A 16,239-nucleotide genomic window follows, 5' to 3' on the forward strand; every position below is an offset into this window, starting at 1 on the left:
AGGCAGAGTAGCTTAAACAACAGAAATTTATTTTCTCACAGTTCTGGAAGCCAAAAGTCCAGGTGTCAGCAGGTTGGGTTTCTCCTAAGGTCTCTCTCCTTGGCTTGCAGGTAGCTGCCCTCCTGCTGCCTTTTCACATACCTCCTCACATGGTCTTTCCTCTGTGCATGTGTGTCCCTGATATTTCTCTGTGTGTCTAAGCTTCCTCTTCTTATAAGGACACCAATCAGATTGGATCAAGACCCATCTTAATCATCTCATTTTAACTTAATCATCCTCTTTAATGGCTGTATCTCCAGATATAGTCACATTCTTTTCTTTTAAAATTTTTAAACTTTTTATTGAAGTATAGTTGATTTATAATGCCGTGTTGCAGGTGTACAGCACAGTGATTCAGGTATATATATATATAGGCACATTCTGAAGTACTGGGGCTTAGGGCTTCAGCATATGAATTTTGAGGAGAAACTATTGACCTCCTAACAGAGGACTTGAAAGGATTATTTATGTTTCTGTTTAAAAATGAAAAAAATACTGTTTATTTTCGTAAAAGATGATGATGATGATGATTGCAGGAGATTTACAGATTTCCAACAGGTCTATGTATAGTGTGAAAAGTAAGGGCATTTCCAGTCTTCAGGTTGTTTTTACTGTTCGTTATTTTTTTTTAGCTAACTTCTAAGCTTTGTTGGCAGAATGGAGATGGAGTAAAGACACACACACACACACACACAGACTCTTACACACATATTTTTAGCATTGCAGGCTATATTATTAGCATCTAATTGCAGTACGTTGATGATATATTAGGTTCTATTTCCAAATCTTCACTATAGGAATGATACTTGGGAGAGTAGGAGTTAAAAAAAATTAAAAACGACTTTTACGTACAAACTATCCTTACGACAATCAGGTAGTCTTTTTTGATAATGGTGCTAATGGCCTCATTAGTATCATTTTAACAAGAAGAAACTAAAATGGGGAAAATTAAAGTCCAAAATCATATCCACTAGTTTTAATTCAAATCGGGTTTTTTGATTGTCATTTATCTAAAAGGAAGGATGCTTGTGAATCTATTTAGCCATCTTCTCATGCACTCTTTTGTGCACCCATGCATTCTCCAACAAAACCATTTACCTACCCATCCTCTTCCTCTTAATTTTTTTTATCAACACATTTATCCATTCATCCCTCCACCCATCAATCCATTCACCTACCCATTGAGCAGTCAGACTTGGAAATGGGATTATTTCTGTGAAATCTGTGCTTTGGTCGTGATGCTCTGCTTTCCTAGGGAGGCTCTGAATGAGACAGTTTACAATGCTCAAGGAGTAGGAGTGGGTAACACAGCTAAGTTATTATCAGGCTTTTTGATCACAGAAAAAAATGATTCGCTAATGGCACACCCTATTCTATGGCCCAAACTAAATCCCAGGTTTATGTGTTTCATTTTTAACTTCAACTGCAATGTTCTTCCAAATTCATGGCATTTTGATTATCTCACAGTGCCTTTATAAATAGAGAATTTCAGAGAGAATAGATGACTGTCATTTGTTTATCCACTGTGTTCTTTCCCACTGTGATCTTGTCAATTTTTGGATAACAAGATATATCCTGTTTAGCAAGTAACGGTGATTACCACATCTGAAATCTATCTCATATTTTCAACTCCTATTAGGACTCTGGTTAATCAAGTTCTTTGCAAACATAAAGGGCATTGACACAACATTTTTATATTTTCTTTTTTCCTTTTTCCATGGTACAACTGAAGGCTTCACTGTAAACTGATCTTTGGATAATATCCTGAATATCTGTTTTAAATATCCATATCAGTTTAAAATCTACTTCTTTTGTTTGGCTAGTAATCCTGGGTGTCTTCTTTTAGTCCTATTCACCTTGCTTATATTGTATATTACTATATTGTCTATTTATTTTGCACAAAATTTCCCCCTCTCATATCTATATCTTTACTATCTATATCTATACATCTATTGAGACAGAAATTTTTTAAAGAAATCTGTGAAGAGTGATGGTTTAGTTGCAAAGTAAACATGCTCCAAAGATCTTTGTCTGAGAATCTCTCATAATTTATAGTTGAACTCCCAAGTCCTATGTCTGCTTTACTGTAAGACAAGAAATAGGACTGTGAGAGAGAATAATTTGTTATGTTTTCCCCAAATCAATCTTTTAGTGAGAAACTCTGTGGTCCTTCCACCCACCCACTCACCAGTATGTCCATCTGTTCATTCATGTATCCGTTCATAGTATTTAATGTGCTTTGGAACCTAAATGGAAAAACGGCTGAGACTCTTACTCAGCTAGCCATCCCTCTATCTATTATTTTTTATGCATGCATTTCCCAATAAAACCATCTGTCTATCCATTTTCCTCCCCTTAATTCTGTTATCAACCAATTTATCCATCCATCCAATCATTCATTCATCCATCCACTCCTTGATCCATTCACCTAAATCTCTTTTTAGTAGTAGGTCCACAATTACTATTCACCCACATTCTTGAGCACACAAGCATTTATTCAATGGCCCAATGCACATTGATCACCCTCCCCCTACTTCTAGGCTTACAGTTTTTGAGTAACAAGAAAGAAAAATGAAGTACATTTTAAATACCTTACAATTTTATTTGTCGATTACACGTCACTAAAGCTGAAAAAAAGTAAAAACTTCCAGATACATATACTATCATTACTTCCTGAGCAGGTTAGTAAGTACCAAATATGTGACTATACGCTCAATATAAGAATGCCCAATGTAAGAGTTTAAGCCACTTTGTACCAAGATCATTTGACTCAAGAAGCGACATTCTTGGGAGAAAATATTTGCAAACGAAGCAACTGACAAAGGATTAATCTCCAAAATATACAAATAGCTCAGGCAGCTCAATATCAAAAAAACAAAAAACCCAATCAAAACCTGGGCAGAAGACCTAAATACCTAAATAGACATTTATCCAAAGAAGACATACAGATGGCCAACAAACACATGAAAAGATGTTCAACATTTGGAAGTGTATATATGTCAGTGCTACTCTTTCGCTTTGTCCCAGCTTACACTTCCCCCTCCCCATACCCTCAAGTGCATTCTCTACATCTGTGTCTTTATTCCTGTCCTGCCCCAGGTTCGTCAGAACCTTTTTTTTTTTTTTTTTATAGATAGCTAGTGGGAAGCAGCTGCATCGCACAGGGAGATCAGCTCGGTGCTTTGTGACCACCTAGAGGGGTGGGCTGGGGGTGTGGGAGGGAGATGCAAGAGGGAGGGGATATGGGGATATATGTGTACATATAGCTGATTCACTTTGTTGTACAGAGAAACTAACACAACACTGTAAAACAATTATACTCCAATAAAGATGTTTAAAAAAAAAAGATGCTCAACATCATTAATTATTAGAGAAATGCAAATCAAAACTACAATGAGGTATCACCTCACACCAGTCAGAATGGCCATCATCAGAAAATCTGCAAACAATAAATGCTGGGGAGGGTGTGGAGAAAAGGGAACCCTCTTGCACTGTTGGTGGGAATGTAAATTGCTACAGCTGCTATGGAGAACAGTATGGAGGTTCCTTAAAATACTAAAAATAGAATTAACCATATGACCCAGCAATCCCACTACTGGGCATATACCCTGAGAAAACCATAATTCAAAAAGAGTCATGTACCAAAATGTTCACTGCAGCACTATTTACAATAGCCAAGACATGGAAGCAACCTAAATGTCCATCAACAGAGGAATGGATAAAGAAGATGTGGTACATATATACAATGGAATGTTACTCAGCTATAAAAAGGCACGAAATTGGGTCATTTGTAGAGACGTGGACGGACCTTGAGACTGTCATACAGAGTGAAGCCAGAAAGAGAAAAACAAATATATTAACACATATATGTGGAATCTAGAAAAATGGTATAGATGATCTTATTTGCAAAGCAGAAATAGAGACAGAAGTAGAGAACAAACGTGTGGATACCAAGGGGGAAGGGGCAGGTGGATTGAATTGGGAGATTGAGATTGACATATATACACTATTGATACTATGTATAAAATAGATAACTAATGAGAACCTACTGTATAGCACAGGGAACCCTGCTCAATGCTCTGTGGTGACCTAAATGGGAAGGAAATCCAAAAAAGAGGGGATATATATATATATATGTATAGAGAGAGAGAGAGAGAGAGAGAGCTGATTCACTTTGCTGTACAGTAGAAACTAACACAACATTATAAAGCAACTATACTCCAATAAAAAAAAGGAAGTGACATTTCTTATATTCACTACAGAGTAATGTTGCATGTTGAAGTCTATGTTGTTAGATGTATTTTTCTTGGAAAGCAGTTCCAGGTTTGGCAGAACTTATCATTGTAATTCCAAAATTCAATCTCCACAAGAATCCACCCTATATGCAGTTTTACTTGAATATTTTGGCTCCTAAAAGATATCATGCCTTTATCTATTATCTGTTGTCACATTTTAATCATTACAAAAACCCTATAGATAGGTTGTTAAACCTGTTATTAAAGCATTTTACAAATAAGGACACTGAAATCTGGGGAGGTTAAGTAAATCCCTCAGTATCTTACAGTTTTTTCTATTTCTTATCAGGCTCTCATTCTGGTTCCCATAACCTGAATTACTACTATATTAATCTTTGGTTGCCTTAGAGAAACATATTGACTTCCAACCCTGTAAGATTTAATATGTTAACCAGGATGTTATCAACATACATAAGAAATTATGTGTCCAATTGAAAGGAGTTCATTGTCTTTTTTTTTTTTTACCTGTGGTTGCTTAAATATCGGAACCTCCACCTCATTACTTAAAGGAAAAGAAAAAATCTGAGAATACAAAACTTAAGCATGCTAGAGCAATTTTAAGGCCGTTTTTGTAGGATGGGCGTACTTATGCTATTTTTTCCCATGGCATCATTATGGAATTGATCCATCTAATTCTCCTTTCTCTGAATCCTATCAACAAGGATAATTTGGCTTCACTTGTGTGTGGGTCTTTATATAAAGAGAAATTTTGCTCATCATGATCACTTAAATAGTCAAAATACTATTTATCACTGATATGTTGCCTTTAAAAAAATTGGGCTTGGGAACTTTCTTTGTTGGCGTCGGGCTAAGAGAGATGGATTTGCTATAAGGCTGACACATCATGTTTCCAAACCTATAAAGCTGCGGTCCAGACAAGATAGTAGCAAATTTGCCAAGGTCATGAATGTTGGCTTGGTAAACAGCTGGCCAGCCTCTTCTTGTCAATATTCTCCATTTGCATTCCTATTAGTTGAGCATACTGCCTTTCTATTTCTATGTCTACTCTATTTCAAACTTTTTTAGGATGAACTGTACTGCATGATTTCATACAAATAGCTTCTAAATATATATAGGAAATTTCTACTGCCATATAGGGACAGAATAGAGAGGCTTCTCCATTCTGCCTCCTTCTCATCTAGTGAAATAGGAGGTCTCCAGACTAACTAGGTATGCTTTCCTGGGGATCTCTCTAGAATTATGCTAAAATGTGTATGCTCTGAAATCTGATTTACTGGGTTACATCTGGTTCTGTTATTTGTTAGTCATGTGAGCTTGAGAAAGGCCATATATTTACTGAACCTGTGCCTCTCATCCTTGTAAAATCACTGATAAGGTGCAGGAAGTTATGGTAGGTCCTGTGCAGACAAAACAGCAGTTAGACTTTACTGAGCATTTGCTATGTACCATGTACAATGCTTGTTGTTGGAAGATTGTTGACTAATGTACCTAGAGGACCTTTGTGGAACTTAACCATTTGAAGGAGTAGCACAAGTAATGCATTCCTAATTCTGACTATAATTTCAGGTCCCTGCAGCCAAAAGCAGCAGTTCACTCAGACTTGCTTCCAATTTTCTATTTCTCTGGGCACTGGTCCCCTTGGCCAGGTTAAGCTGTTCAGTATACACATCAGCAGCTGACACGGAATGCAAAGACCACACATCTGAGATATCAGGACGCTACACATTTGCCTCCTGTAAAACATTAGAATTTTTTTGTCAAAGTAGAGGTCACTTCCAGTGTAGGATGCTCTGTTCTAGTCTTTTAATCGGGGATTGTGTCTTCTTTAGCCTTTCACTCCATAAGACAAATTTAAGAGTCATTTGGTTTATATGAGAATGACTTTGAGGACTGTTATCATTTCACTGAATTATTTCCTTAGAGTGTATGATCGTGAGAGTAAGTGCATATTCCCAACTTGATCTACTAATATGCTGGGGTGTTTTTATGTCTGTTACCTGGCTTTAGTTTTATAATTTGTTTCTGCAAATTGTTAAGAGTGGAGTGACTGAGCCATAAAGAACAGACTTGTGGTTGTCTAGGGGGAGGAGGAGCAGTGGAGGGAAGGATTGGGAGTTTGGGGGTTAGCAGATGCAAACTAATATATATAGAATGCATAAACAACAAGGTCCTAGTGTATAGCATAGGGAACTATATTTGATATCTTATAATGAACCATAAATGAAAAGAATATGAAAAAGAATATATATATATATCTGAGTCACTTTGTTGTACAGCAGAAATTAACACAACATTGTAAATCAACAATACTTCAGTAAAATAAATGAAAAAAAAAGAGTGGCATGACTGGATGGAATAATTATTTAGATTTACTGATGTGGTATAACATTTCAGCATATAAAGGCATTTTACAAGTTATGTGGTCCATCCTAACATCTTCACCCCTCCTACCCCATCTCCCACCATCATATGATGCTTCATTTAGCTCTAAAGCAGAAGAACCAGCGGTTGTCTAGTTCTGCTTGAATACAACGATGGACTCAAACTCATTCTCGAATGGACCATTTCATGTTGGGTCAGCATCTTTTGTGAGATGTTCTATAGTGCACGAGAAGGCTGAACTACAAGTTAAAATAAGTAGATTTCAAGTCAGACTCCTGGTCTTTGTTGTGGAAGAACGGTTCAGGAACATGAAAGTATTCTCTTCTTATACCCTCTTGCACTTTTTCTCTACCGGCCCTTTCACTCTCCTAGCAGCCTAAATATGCACCTGATCTAGAGTGAATTCCTGCACTCTTATCATTTAGGTCAAAAACTTATACTGTGCTAGGTTTCTGGTCCCATCTTTGATGTTAATTGGTGATAACTTAAGGATTAGATTATCCGTCTGTTCGCTGACAGTATCTCCCTGACAGGCACCTGGTAGATAGGGAGAGTACAGTGTAAGATTTAATATTATTTAAGTGTGCTAAGCTTGCTGTTCTTTCCAAGAGAGAGCAGATTGATGAAAAACAGGCATCAGTGATAGAGATTCATGTTGTAGTGATCCCCGTTAACCCCTTTGGGTTTCAAAAGATGCTGATTCTCTCCCTGTAACTTAGACTTCTCTAAAGGAAGAGAGGAAAGTTGAGAAACCTCTTAGGATTTCCTTTTGGAGGGAGTGGAACTTCAAAGTAAGTTCTGATGTCAGAGCTACCGATTTTCCGATGAGGTGCTGATTTCCCCCATAGTTCACTGAATCCTACTCCTCATCACTCACTCTCCAGGAAAAGTTGGGCAGCATGGTAATTAAATCATTCTTTGGTATTAAAATAGGCACTCAGAGGAGAATTTATCTTCTCTAGGCTCTACTGTACTAGGAGTGCTGTAGTGTCCTCAGGAATCTTGTAGGAGAAGGTAGAAAAGTAGTTTGTACGTTTTTTTTTCTTTGACAGCCACAGGGGAGATAAGGGTGATTCTTTTGAAGACTGGGGTGGCGGGGGCTCTTATTCTGAGAACAGTGATGTGTGTATATTAGATACTTGTTGTCTGTTGTCCATCTGTTATTCATCCATTGCCATCCATCCATCCATCCATCCATCCATTCATCCATCCACTCATGTTTCCATCGATGTTCCCTCTACTATGTCTCAGTTGTTTTGCTGGGGGCTACAGTTGAATGCATATTTGAGGGAACTCAAGGGCTTTGCGTTTAGAGTGGATAAGATTTTAGCTCACTGAACCTAACTTTTCTAAATTTCTTTACTCTCTTCTTTAAATTACTGTTTTGAAAGTAAAACGAGGCAATGTTCTTCCTTCCCTTCTTTTGCATTCACCTTACTTACTCCACAAATATTGTTTGAGCTCCAACAACATGACAGGCACCTTACTAGGCAGTGGGAATGCACAAGAGAGTAAGGATGCAAAAGCTTCTTCCCGTGGCTTTTAAAGTTTAAACTTGTATTTTAATTAAGGGGTATTTTGAAAATATATGAAAGATAGTGAAGGTGTAATTATATTGATACTCACAATTCAACTTAATTATGTAGCAGTCCCGTTATTATCCCTCAAATCGAAGACTTAATATGAATGACTGGATCGCTCGTTGCATACCTGACACTCGGTGCTTCTCCTACGAGGCTGCTGTGAGTGACCACCGGGATCTGTCTGGTTGTAGATGAGACAGATCATAGGTGCTGGGCTGAGCTTGGGAACGCAGATTGAGGTAGCTTTGTGAATTGGTGTCTAAGTTTTCCCTCTGACCTCTTTCCCTTTGCTTCTGAGACTTTTGCTTATGGGCACACACGAAGCACTGTGATTTAGTAAAAAAAAAAACTATTATGATGCCAGGCTTCTTACTGAAACCTTGTGTTTATGGACTCTTGTTGCTTTATAGTCAAATCTGAATTCTATCTTGCCTTCAAAACTCTGTGTAATCTGACCCCTGCCTTGCTTTTTATTCTTATTTCCTGCCTCTTCTCGTCTCCTGAAGTCAGTGCGATATTAAATCATCTTTTCCCACTTAATATGCTCTCTCTTATCTCTGGATCTTCACCCATTCCCTCCCTCTTTGAGATCTGGAGTTTTCATCATTACTTGTTTGTAGTGGCCTTTTCTGTTCCTCCACGCTCCACTTTCTGAGTTAAGTAAACTTAATATATGCACTCAAACCTTTAGAGCATGCATTTGAATCCAGGAAATTTCCTTTAAAGCTTCTGCTGTTAAGATCGCCACTTGCTCATAGTACATTCTATGGAAAAGTTCCCTAAAAATCTCTGAATCTTAACTGTTTCATGGGTGAAATGGCAAAATGTTCTCTGGTTGGCTGTGAGAAAAACATGACATGTATACATGTATTGAATAAAATGTTTACCAGGTAATATGTAGTTAGTACGTGTGGTAGTAATAATAACAATAACAACAGCAAATATTTTCTGTTTATTTGTGTTTATCTCCCACTAACCTATGGGTCTTTGAGGGCAGAGACCATGTCTGTGTTGTTTGTAATCATATTTTGTGCATATTTAATCAGTGAATGGATGAGGTATTTTTGTACCACAGCCAGGCCAACCAGTCTTACCATCCCAGCCAGTTTGCATGTGGCCCTTATGCTGCTCTAATTAGCAGAAGCAGCTCTTGGGAGAGATGGTCCTCACACTTTCAGATGATGCACAATGTGTGAAAATGTGGTGCGTTTGGGATACCTTTGGTACCATAATCTCACAGAGAGCGTCCTGGGGTGGGATAAATTGACAGGAACAGTCTTGATGCATTGAAGTGAGCAGGTTTTAACAGATATGTGAAGACCAACCAAAAAAGCAGCAGCTTATCATCATGTATTCCGAAGCCTGAGGTCCAGATCTGGAGTTTTATGAGCATTTGCTGCCTGTAAATTGCTATTCTTACATACCCACAGGTCTTTCATTTGTAATGTCAAGTTGGTTACCTGAACAAGCCATGTGCAAGAGTGTGTGTTTGAGTGTGTGTGATCCAAATAACAGGATGAAATGAATGAATATAGAAACGCAGTACTCTGCCTTTCAAGATCATGAGGGCTCTGGATTTTGCTGAGATTTGCTAAAAATAAATTTCAGAAGAAAGAGGAAGCACACGGTGTTTGCTAAGAGTTTTTTCAGGATGGAATCTTGGGAACTTTTCACTCAGCTTGCAACTGGGCTTTATTATAGTGTTTTCAGGTAGTCGTATATAGTCGAGGATGCTATGAAGTAAAAATGGTTTTAGTTATTGTACACTTAATATGCCAACTTCCATTTTTCTCTATTTTTCAAATAGATCATCTCAGATTCTAAAACCAATTCTGCAGGGTAGATGTTTTATCCCCATATTAGAGGCAAAGTAACTGAAGCTCAAATAAATGTGTTAATTTCTCCAGTTTATATAGTTAGAGAGACCTGAGTCTTAGCTTTGTGTTTTTTCAAAAACCTATGCTTTTCCCTTCTCCCTCAGTTATTTCTAAACACAAAGGATCATCAAAACCTGGGAGTACGATACGATTTACTAATCAGAGGCTATTGATAAATATAAGGAAAATGTGGTGCAAATAAGTTCTAATATAAGTAATAGTAGCAGCATTTTGAATGTCTTAATTTTTAATAGCAAAAATGTGATGGGCAAGAGTGACACATACCAATACCTCTGTGTCTCAGGAATGCCTGTATATGAATGGAAACATCCATGAATCATATTTTATTCAAAATTTTCTTTTTTTAATAAAAATGCTAATGGAAATGTTAAAATGCACATAAATTAAAATGGTCATAAATTAGGATTAATATCATATTAATGAATTATAATCCTACATTCATTAAGATAAAGTGGCATTTCAATATTTGCTCTTGTTAATAAGTTCAATACAATAAATGAAAGGGATACATTTTGAGATTCAGTAAGTATTTGATGTAATCTTATGCTTTAGCTTTTTAAAGTATTCAAAAGTAAAATAGGAGCTCTAGATGCATTTGGATGCTTTGTTGCTGTTTTATGTCTTTTAAAAAATCTTTTCATTTATTGAGGCACTAAATGCAATTTAAATTGGCAAAGAACGCAATCACTGAATGAAAGTGATCCCAAGAGAATGTAATGTCTTTTGAGCTTCTAGGAGTTTCTTTGCACAAGACTTTTTTTTCAATATATACATATGTATATTTTTTAAGGAGCAAGTGTTTGAAATCTCATGATGCAAGAACTATAACTATACTGGCATTTAAGTAACTGGATTAAGCTGAAAATATGCACATTTGAGCAGTATTTTGCAAATATAATTCAATTAATTTTCCTTTTAAAAATACAAACTAAAAATATATATATTCTTGTTTTATTTTAGTTTTTTTAATAGGAGTCAACATAGTATAAAAAAGAAGTACCCTGTATCAGGAGTCTCCCTCTAAAGAATAAACTGTGAAAATTTGAAAGCCAGGGATTCTGTTTTCCCCAGTACCTACTAAAATGTTTTAGGAAGAGTAGATGTTCAATAAATATTTGTTGCCATGATCTAAGATGGATCTGGATCCCTACTGCAAAGTTTTCATTTCTCTAAGAAGTCCCATTTCTGGAAAATGTGCTCCCATAATCTGGCCTCAGTCATCTTTGTAAAATGGGAATAATTTTCCTGGACCAGAAGAATTGTGTAAATCAAAGGGGAAAAAAAAGCCTTACATAAACATAAGATCTTAATATATATCAGATTATTAGAATTATTTCTGTTTTTATGAATATAGCAGCCAGATCTGAGTTGAATTTTAGGTCTACTGCACTTGATTCCATCAAATGGAAACCTTGAAGATATTATAATATGCCTTGTCAAACTTCCCTTTTCTCATGTTTCATATGATATATTCTAACTCAGTGACTTTTGGAAGAATTACGGGGATTATCATATGAGAAGTGATTCATATAGTTCTTGGCACACAGATAGTAACCCATAAAAGGTAACTAATAATAATAACTTTAAATAAATGTATTAACAAATTAAAAAGCATACATGTATTTTTGTATTTTCTCCTGGTCTTTTTATCATTGTAAATGCATATCAGTTTATACTAAACAGGTAAATGTATGAATAAATGGAAAGAATACATATATTTTAGTGTTTTCTCCTCAATCTTTTTATCATTGTAAATGCATGTCAGTTTATACTGAACAGGCCAGAGTATATTTTTAAAGTGTTCAAACATATTTGTCTGAATTTCATTATATTTTACTTGATATGCATACAGTTGCATAGACTCTTTGTACAGCTACTGTTAGCAGACATTGATGAAGTTACAATCAATGTAGAAAGAAACAACTTTATATTGAAACATGAGGTAGTAAAACATACTTTGCAAATTGCCACATCACTAACCAATGTCCCTTTTCGTTTTAGTTACATACAGACCTGGATCCTGGGAGCAAAAAAATCAAATATATCCTATCAGGCGATGGAGCTGGGACTATCTTTCAAATAAATGACATAACAGGAGATATCCATGCTATAAAAAGACTTGACCGAGAGGAAAAAGCTGAGTACACCCTAACAGCTCAGGCAGTGGACTGGGAGACAAATAAGCCTCTTGAGCCTCCTTCTGAATTTATTATCAAAGTTCAAGACATCAACGACAATGCACCAGAGTTTCTCAATGGACCCTATCATGCTACCGTGCCAGAGATGTCCATTTTGGGTATGTATGCTTCCAATTTCACAGAACTATTAAGAATCATCTTTAAAATAGCTCCTGGCATCAGGGATAGTGTGTGGCTGAATAAAAGACATTTATTACCGTCTTATCTCTAATTTGCATTTCCAAATCCCCTTTTTTGGCCTCACTTCCACAGCTCAATAGCTTTAGTCCCTTAGTAATAGGAACTGACGAAGCAGTTTTATTAAAATATCTATCCTTACACGACAGTGCTTCAATAGGCTGAATTTGTATTCCTCTCATAGACTGTAGTTCGAGTATTGTTACTGAGGCGGATTTATCAAGATTTGTTCCAACATGCCAGACTAATCCTATTGATATTTTCTTGATGTTTAATTATTTGTTTTTATATATTCACATGCAGATGCAGCACACAGAGAAACAGAAAACCGTCTAGGTCTGTAGTCAGCCAGATATTGGATTGAGCTGGTGGGTCGAGTCTAGAGCGAATTAGGAAATCACAGTTACCAGAGGCTTGGATCGAGTCTAGAGTGAATTAGGAAATCACAGTTACCAGAGGCTTCTGAGCTGTGGGCATCGTACTTTAACCGAACTTTTTAAAGGAGCATTGCTATCACCAAGGACTCACTCCCACTTTTTCTGAGCCATTGAAATATTCATTATACTTTACAGAACAGAATATATTTCAAAACATGATTTTCTACTTTTTCCTCCCCTTTTTGGATTTGTTTTATCCCCAGACTCTGGCCTCGATAAAGGAAATCCCTGACCCCAGACTTTATAATAGAATAAAAGGTATTTTAGAGCTCTTCCTGGTCTGACAAAAGTAGTACGTAGGATCCAAAATCCAGGGGATTAAGATCACTAAAGTCATTCCTAAGTGTGCAGTGGATGTAAGGGATACCCTAGTTTGTTTCAAATTGCATTTAAGACAGCCTATAAGGATACATGCTATGCAGCAAAATCACATAAATTAACAGCAGGTGAACAAGATGTGATAAATAAAAAAAACACAAGTGGAGATATAAATTGAAGGCCAAAATTAGGTAAATAGTTTGGCTTCATTTGATCTCTTCTTTCTTAACCCACAGTATAACTTTGGTAGATACACCCATTACAGCAGCAAATCAGAACTGACCTCAGGTCTTCACATTTTACCCATGTATTTCTCCTGCCAAGACTCCCCTTTTCTATCTCTTTTGTGAGGAATCCTATTATTGTTTATTTTTTCCTTCTTATCAAAATCAAATCACTCCTCTATGGCTGGCTGAAATGACACTTTTTCTAGGGAAACTTCTAGGTCTTTCTAGCAGGAATTTATCTCTCTACCATCACTATTACCACAGAAAGAAACCCACAAACAAGCAAAAACACATTCATGTTTGTACTTGTTTTAAATTCTGACATGTAAATAGGGACTAAGAAATACTATATATTTTTTTTCTCTCTTTTTATTTTCCTCTTATTTGATCAACTTATTTAGGCCAGAGAACTTGCCTAATCCATCTTTTCATTCAGGTTTGTGTAAGATGGTTTTAAAGGACTATTACCAGCTGTAATACATACAGAACACTTAATCTTAATTGCTAATGAATGAAGAACAGGAAAGCTGCTATTTTTGCCTCATTATTATGATTTCTACATCTTAATGGCCAAGTCTATATCTATTTATTGTAAATGTGTCAGAGGCTTCCATTCCTGTGTGTATGAGTTATGTGCCTGATAAGTATGTTGAGAAAAAAAAAAAAAAAGCCCCCAAACGTCTGCAAACTTCAAGGTCAATTTCAGCTAAGACAAAGAATTTAAAGATATTATTAGCTACATAACGCAATGTGTATGTGCACCTATGCATTTTTCCTCTATCTAAAGTATTTTTCTTGATAAGAGTGTAGCAACTAAAAGAAATAATCTACACTAACTTTACACAGTTATTTTTAAAAATGCTTAGCTTGTGACATCTCTTCTAAAAACCACATGGAATATGCTGCAGTTGAAAGTGTGGGTTTTGAAGTTAGGTGGATGAAATCTTGAATCCTGGCTCTATCCCTTATTATCTGGTTGACTTTGAAGTTCAAGGAGGTTAAACTGTTTCTTGTTTTCCTTAGCTACAATGCAAAATAACAATTTCCATCTTGCTTTCATTGTTTGAGAACCGCGTGATAAAATACAAAGTCAGGGTGCGCCATGAAGTAAATAAGTGTTCAATAATTGGTTGTGGTTTTAAAAATGATTTTTATTAATCGATTTCCCATTGTACCTTTGGACCTTTCCTCTGTATCGATTATACAGAGGTGTCTGGTTTCTGTTTGACTCCAGCCTCTCTGGTTAAAGGGAGGCAGAGGCAACTGCACTATTTTATTGTCAAGTGTGAATTATTCCCTTCATTTCCATGAAGGTGAATATCAGGATGAAGGTCGGCTCCTATCTCCTTTCTCTCCCCATTACCACTGTTCTCTCCCAGCCTGTCTCTTCCCTCCCCTCCTTCCTTCTTTCATTTTTCTTCCTTTGCTACTGCAGAAATGCCAACACCTGCACCTGTACACCCTGAAGAATGCCAGCAAGGACTGGGGGATTTCATTGTGCAGAAAGTGAAAAGTAAAATTCTAATTGAGAAATTTACCAATATTACATTGAAATGAATGTGATATTCAAGAACCGTCTGCCAGTTGACAAGCTGTCAGGACAAAACACACATATATATTTGCCCAAATGGCAGCCAAATTATTTTAGAAATATCATATTTGGAAGCTGTAGACAGAGCTCTTTTATATTCTACTGTGAATTTCAGAACTTGATGAGAATTCACTTTTATAGCAATACCACATAAAGAGTGATGTGCAAGCTTGTCTGGTTTTTACTGTGGATCCCAAACTAGCATCGTTGAAGTTGGTTTTTCAGTGAAAATGTGCCTACACTTATTAAATTCCAGGCACTTTAAATAGATAATTTTTTTGCTACTGGATATTAGAGTGAGGGATACTTAACCTTGATTGTGTGTCCACACCTGGATTCAGGTAAAATGAACTTTGTATTTAGCTTCAAAGTAGAATCTCAGATTACTTGACTGCAGATTTTCTACTTGTGTTAGTGACATGACCCATCTAAGCCTCATCTTCTCTATCTGTGTAGTGTGCACAAGCATCCCTACCTAAGAAAGTATGTTTGGAAAAATTCAATGATTATATTTAAATAACTTGGCATAGCATAGAGCTGGTGCTCAATTGATATTAGTTTCTTTACAAACATCCATTTTCAAGCTACTTCTGCTAGTATGATTCAATAAATTGCGTATAGGATATGAATGCCTTGGTCAATGAAAAATTGCTCGACAAGGCTTAACTTTATGTTTCGCAGTTGTACATGTTGGAATGAAGCCTATTTTATTCAAAAGGGCATATTAGTGAAGATGGGAATAAAAGGATCAGAAAGCCAAGTAGGGCTTAAGCTGGTGGGCATGATTGCATTGTTGAGTACACAGTTATATAAAACACAGCACTGGTGGTTTTCTGAGTTTTCTTTGAGATTCAAGGCTACTCTCATGATGATCAATATGTATTAAAAAGTTGCTATATCCCCAAAGCTGTGTTAAATGCTTGCAATATTCACAACAATCCTACATTAGTACCGATGTCAACTTCTCTATTTCTCTTTATTTTTAATCAGAAAAAATAGGGGAAATAATAGCTAATCCAAATCCAGATATTAAGTGGGAGAGCGGATTTAAATTCAGACATCTGGCTCTTCCTCCCATGGGTTTAACCAGTATGCTGTACTAATTTTTGATAATATCTCTAGAGAATTTTGTT

General features: G+C 36.3%; 1 protein-coding gene across 5 annotated transcripts in view; it reads left to right on the plus strand.

Moving 5' to 3' along the window:
• CDH8 (cadherin 8) overlaps positions 1-16,239 on the plus strand; it is a 380,574-nt gene that overhangs the window by 117,791 nt on the left and 246,544 nt on the right. For all 5 annotated transcript variants that reach the window (XM_029203542.1, XM_029203559.1, XM_029203577.1 and 2 more), the window contains one exon: positions 12,160-12,454. In XM_029203542.1, coding sequence (XP_029059375.1) covers positions 12,160-12,454 — 295 coding nt within the window. The remainder of the gene's footprint in view (positions 1-12,159; positions 12,455-16,239) is intronic.

Source organism: Monodon monoceros, unplaced genomic scaffold (genome assembly GCF_005190385.1).
Source record: "Monodon monoceros isolate NGI ecotype Baffin Bay Population unplaced genomic scaffold, NGI_Narwhal_1 Super_Scaffold_10, whole genome shotgun sequence".
NCBI classification, from domain to species: Eukaryota; Metazoa; Chordata; class Mammalia; order Artiodactyla; family Monodontidae; genus Monodon; species Monodon monoceros.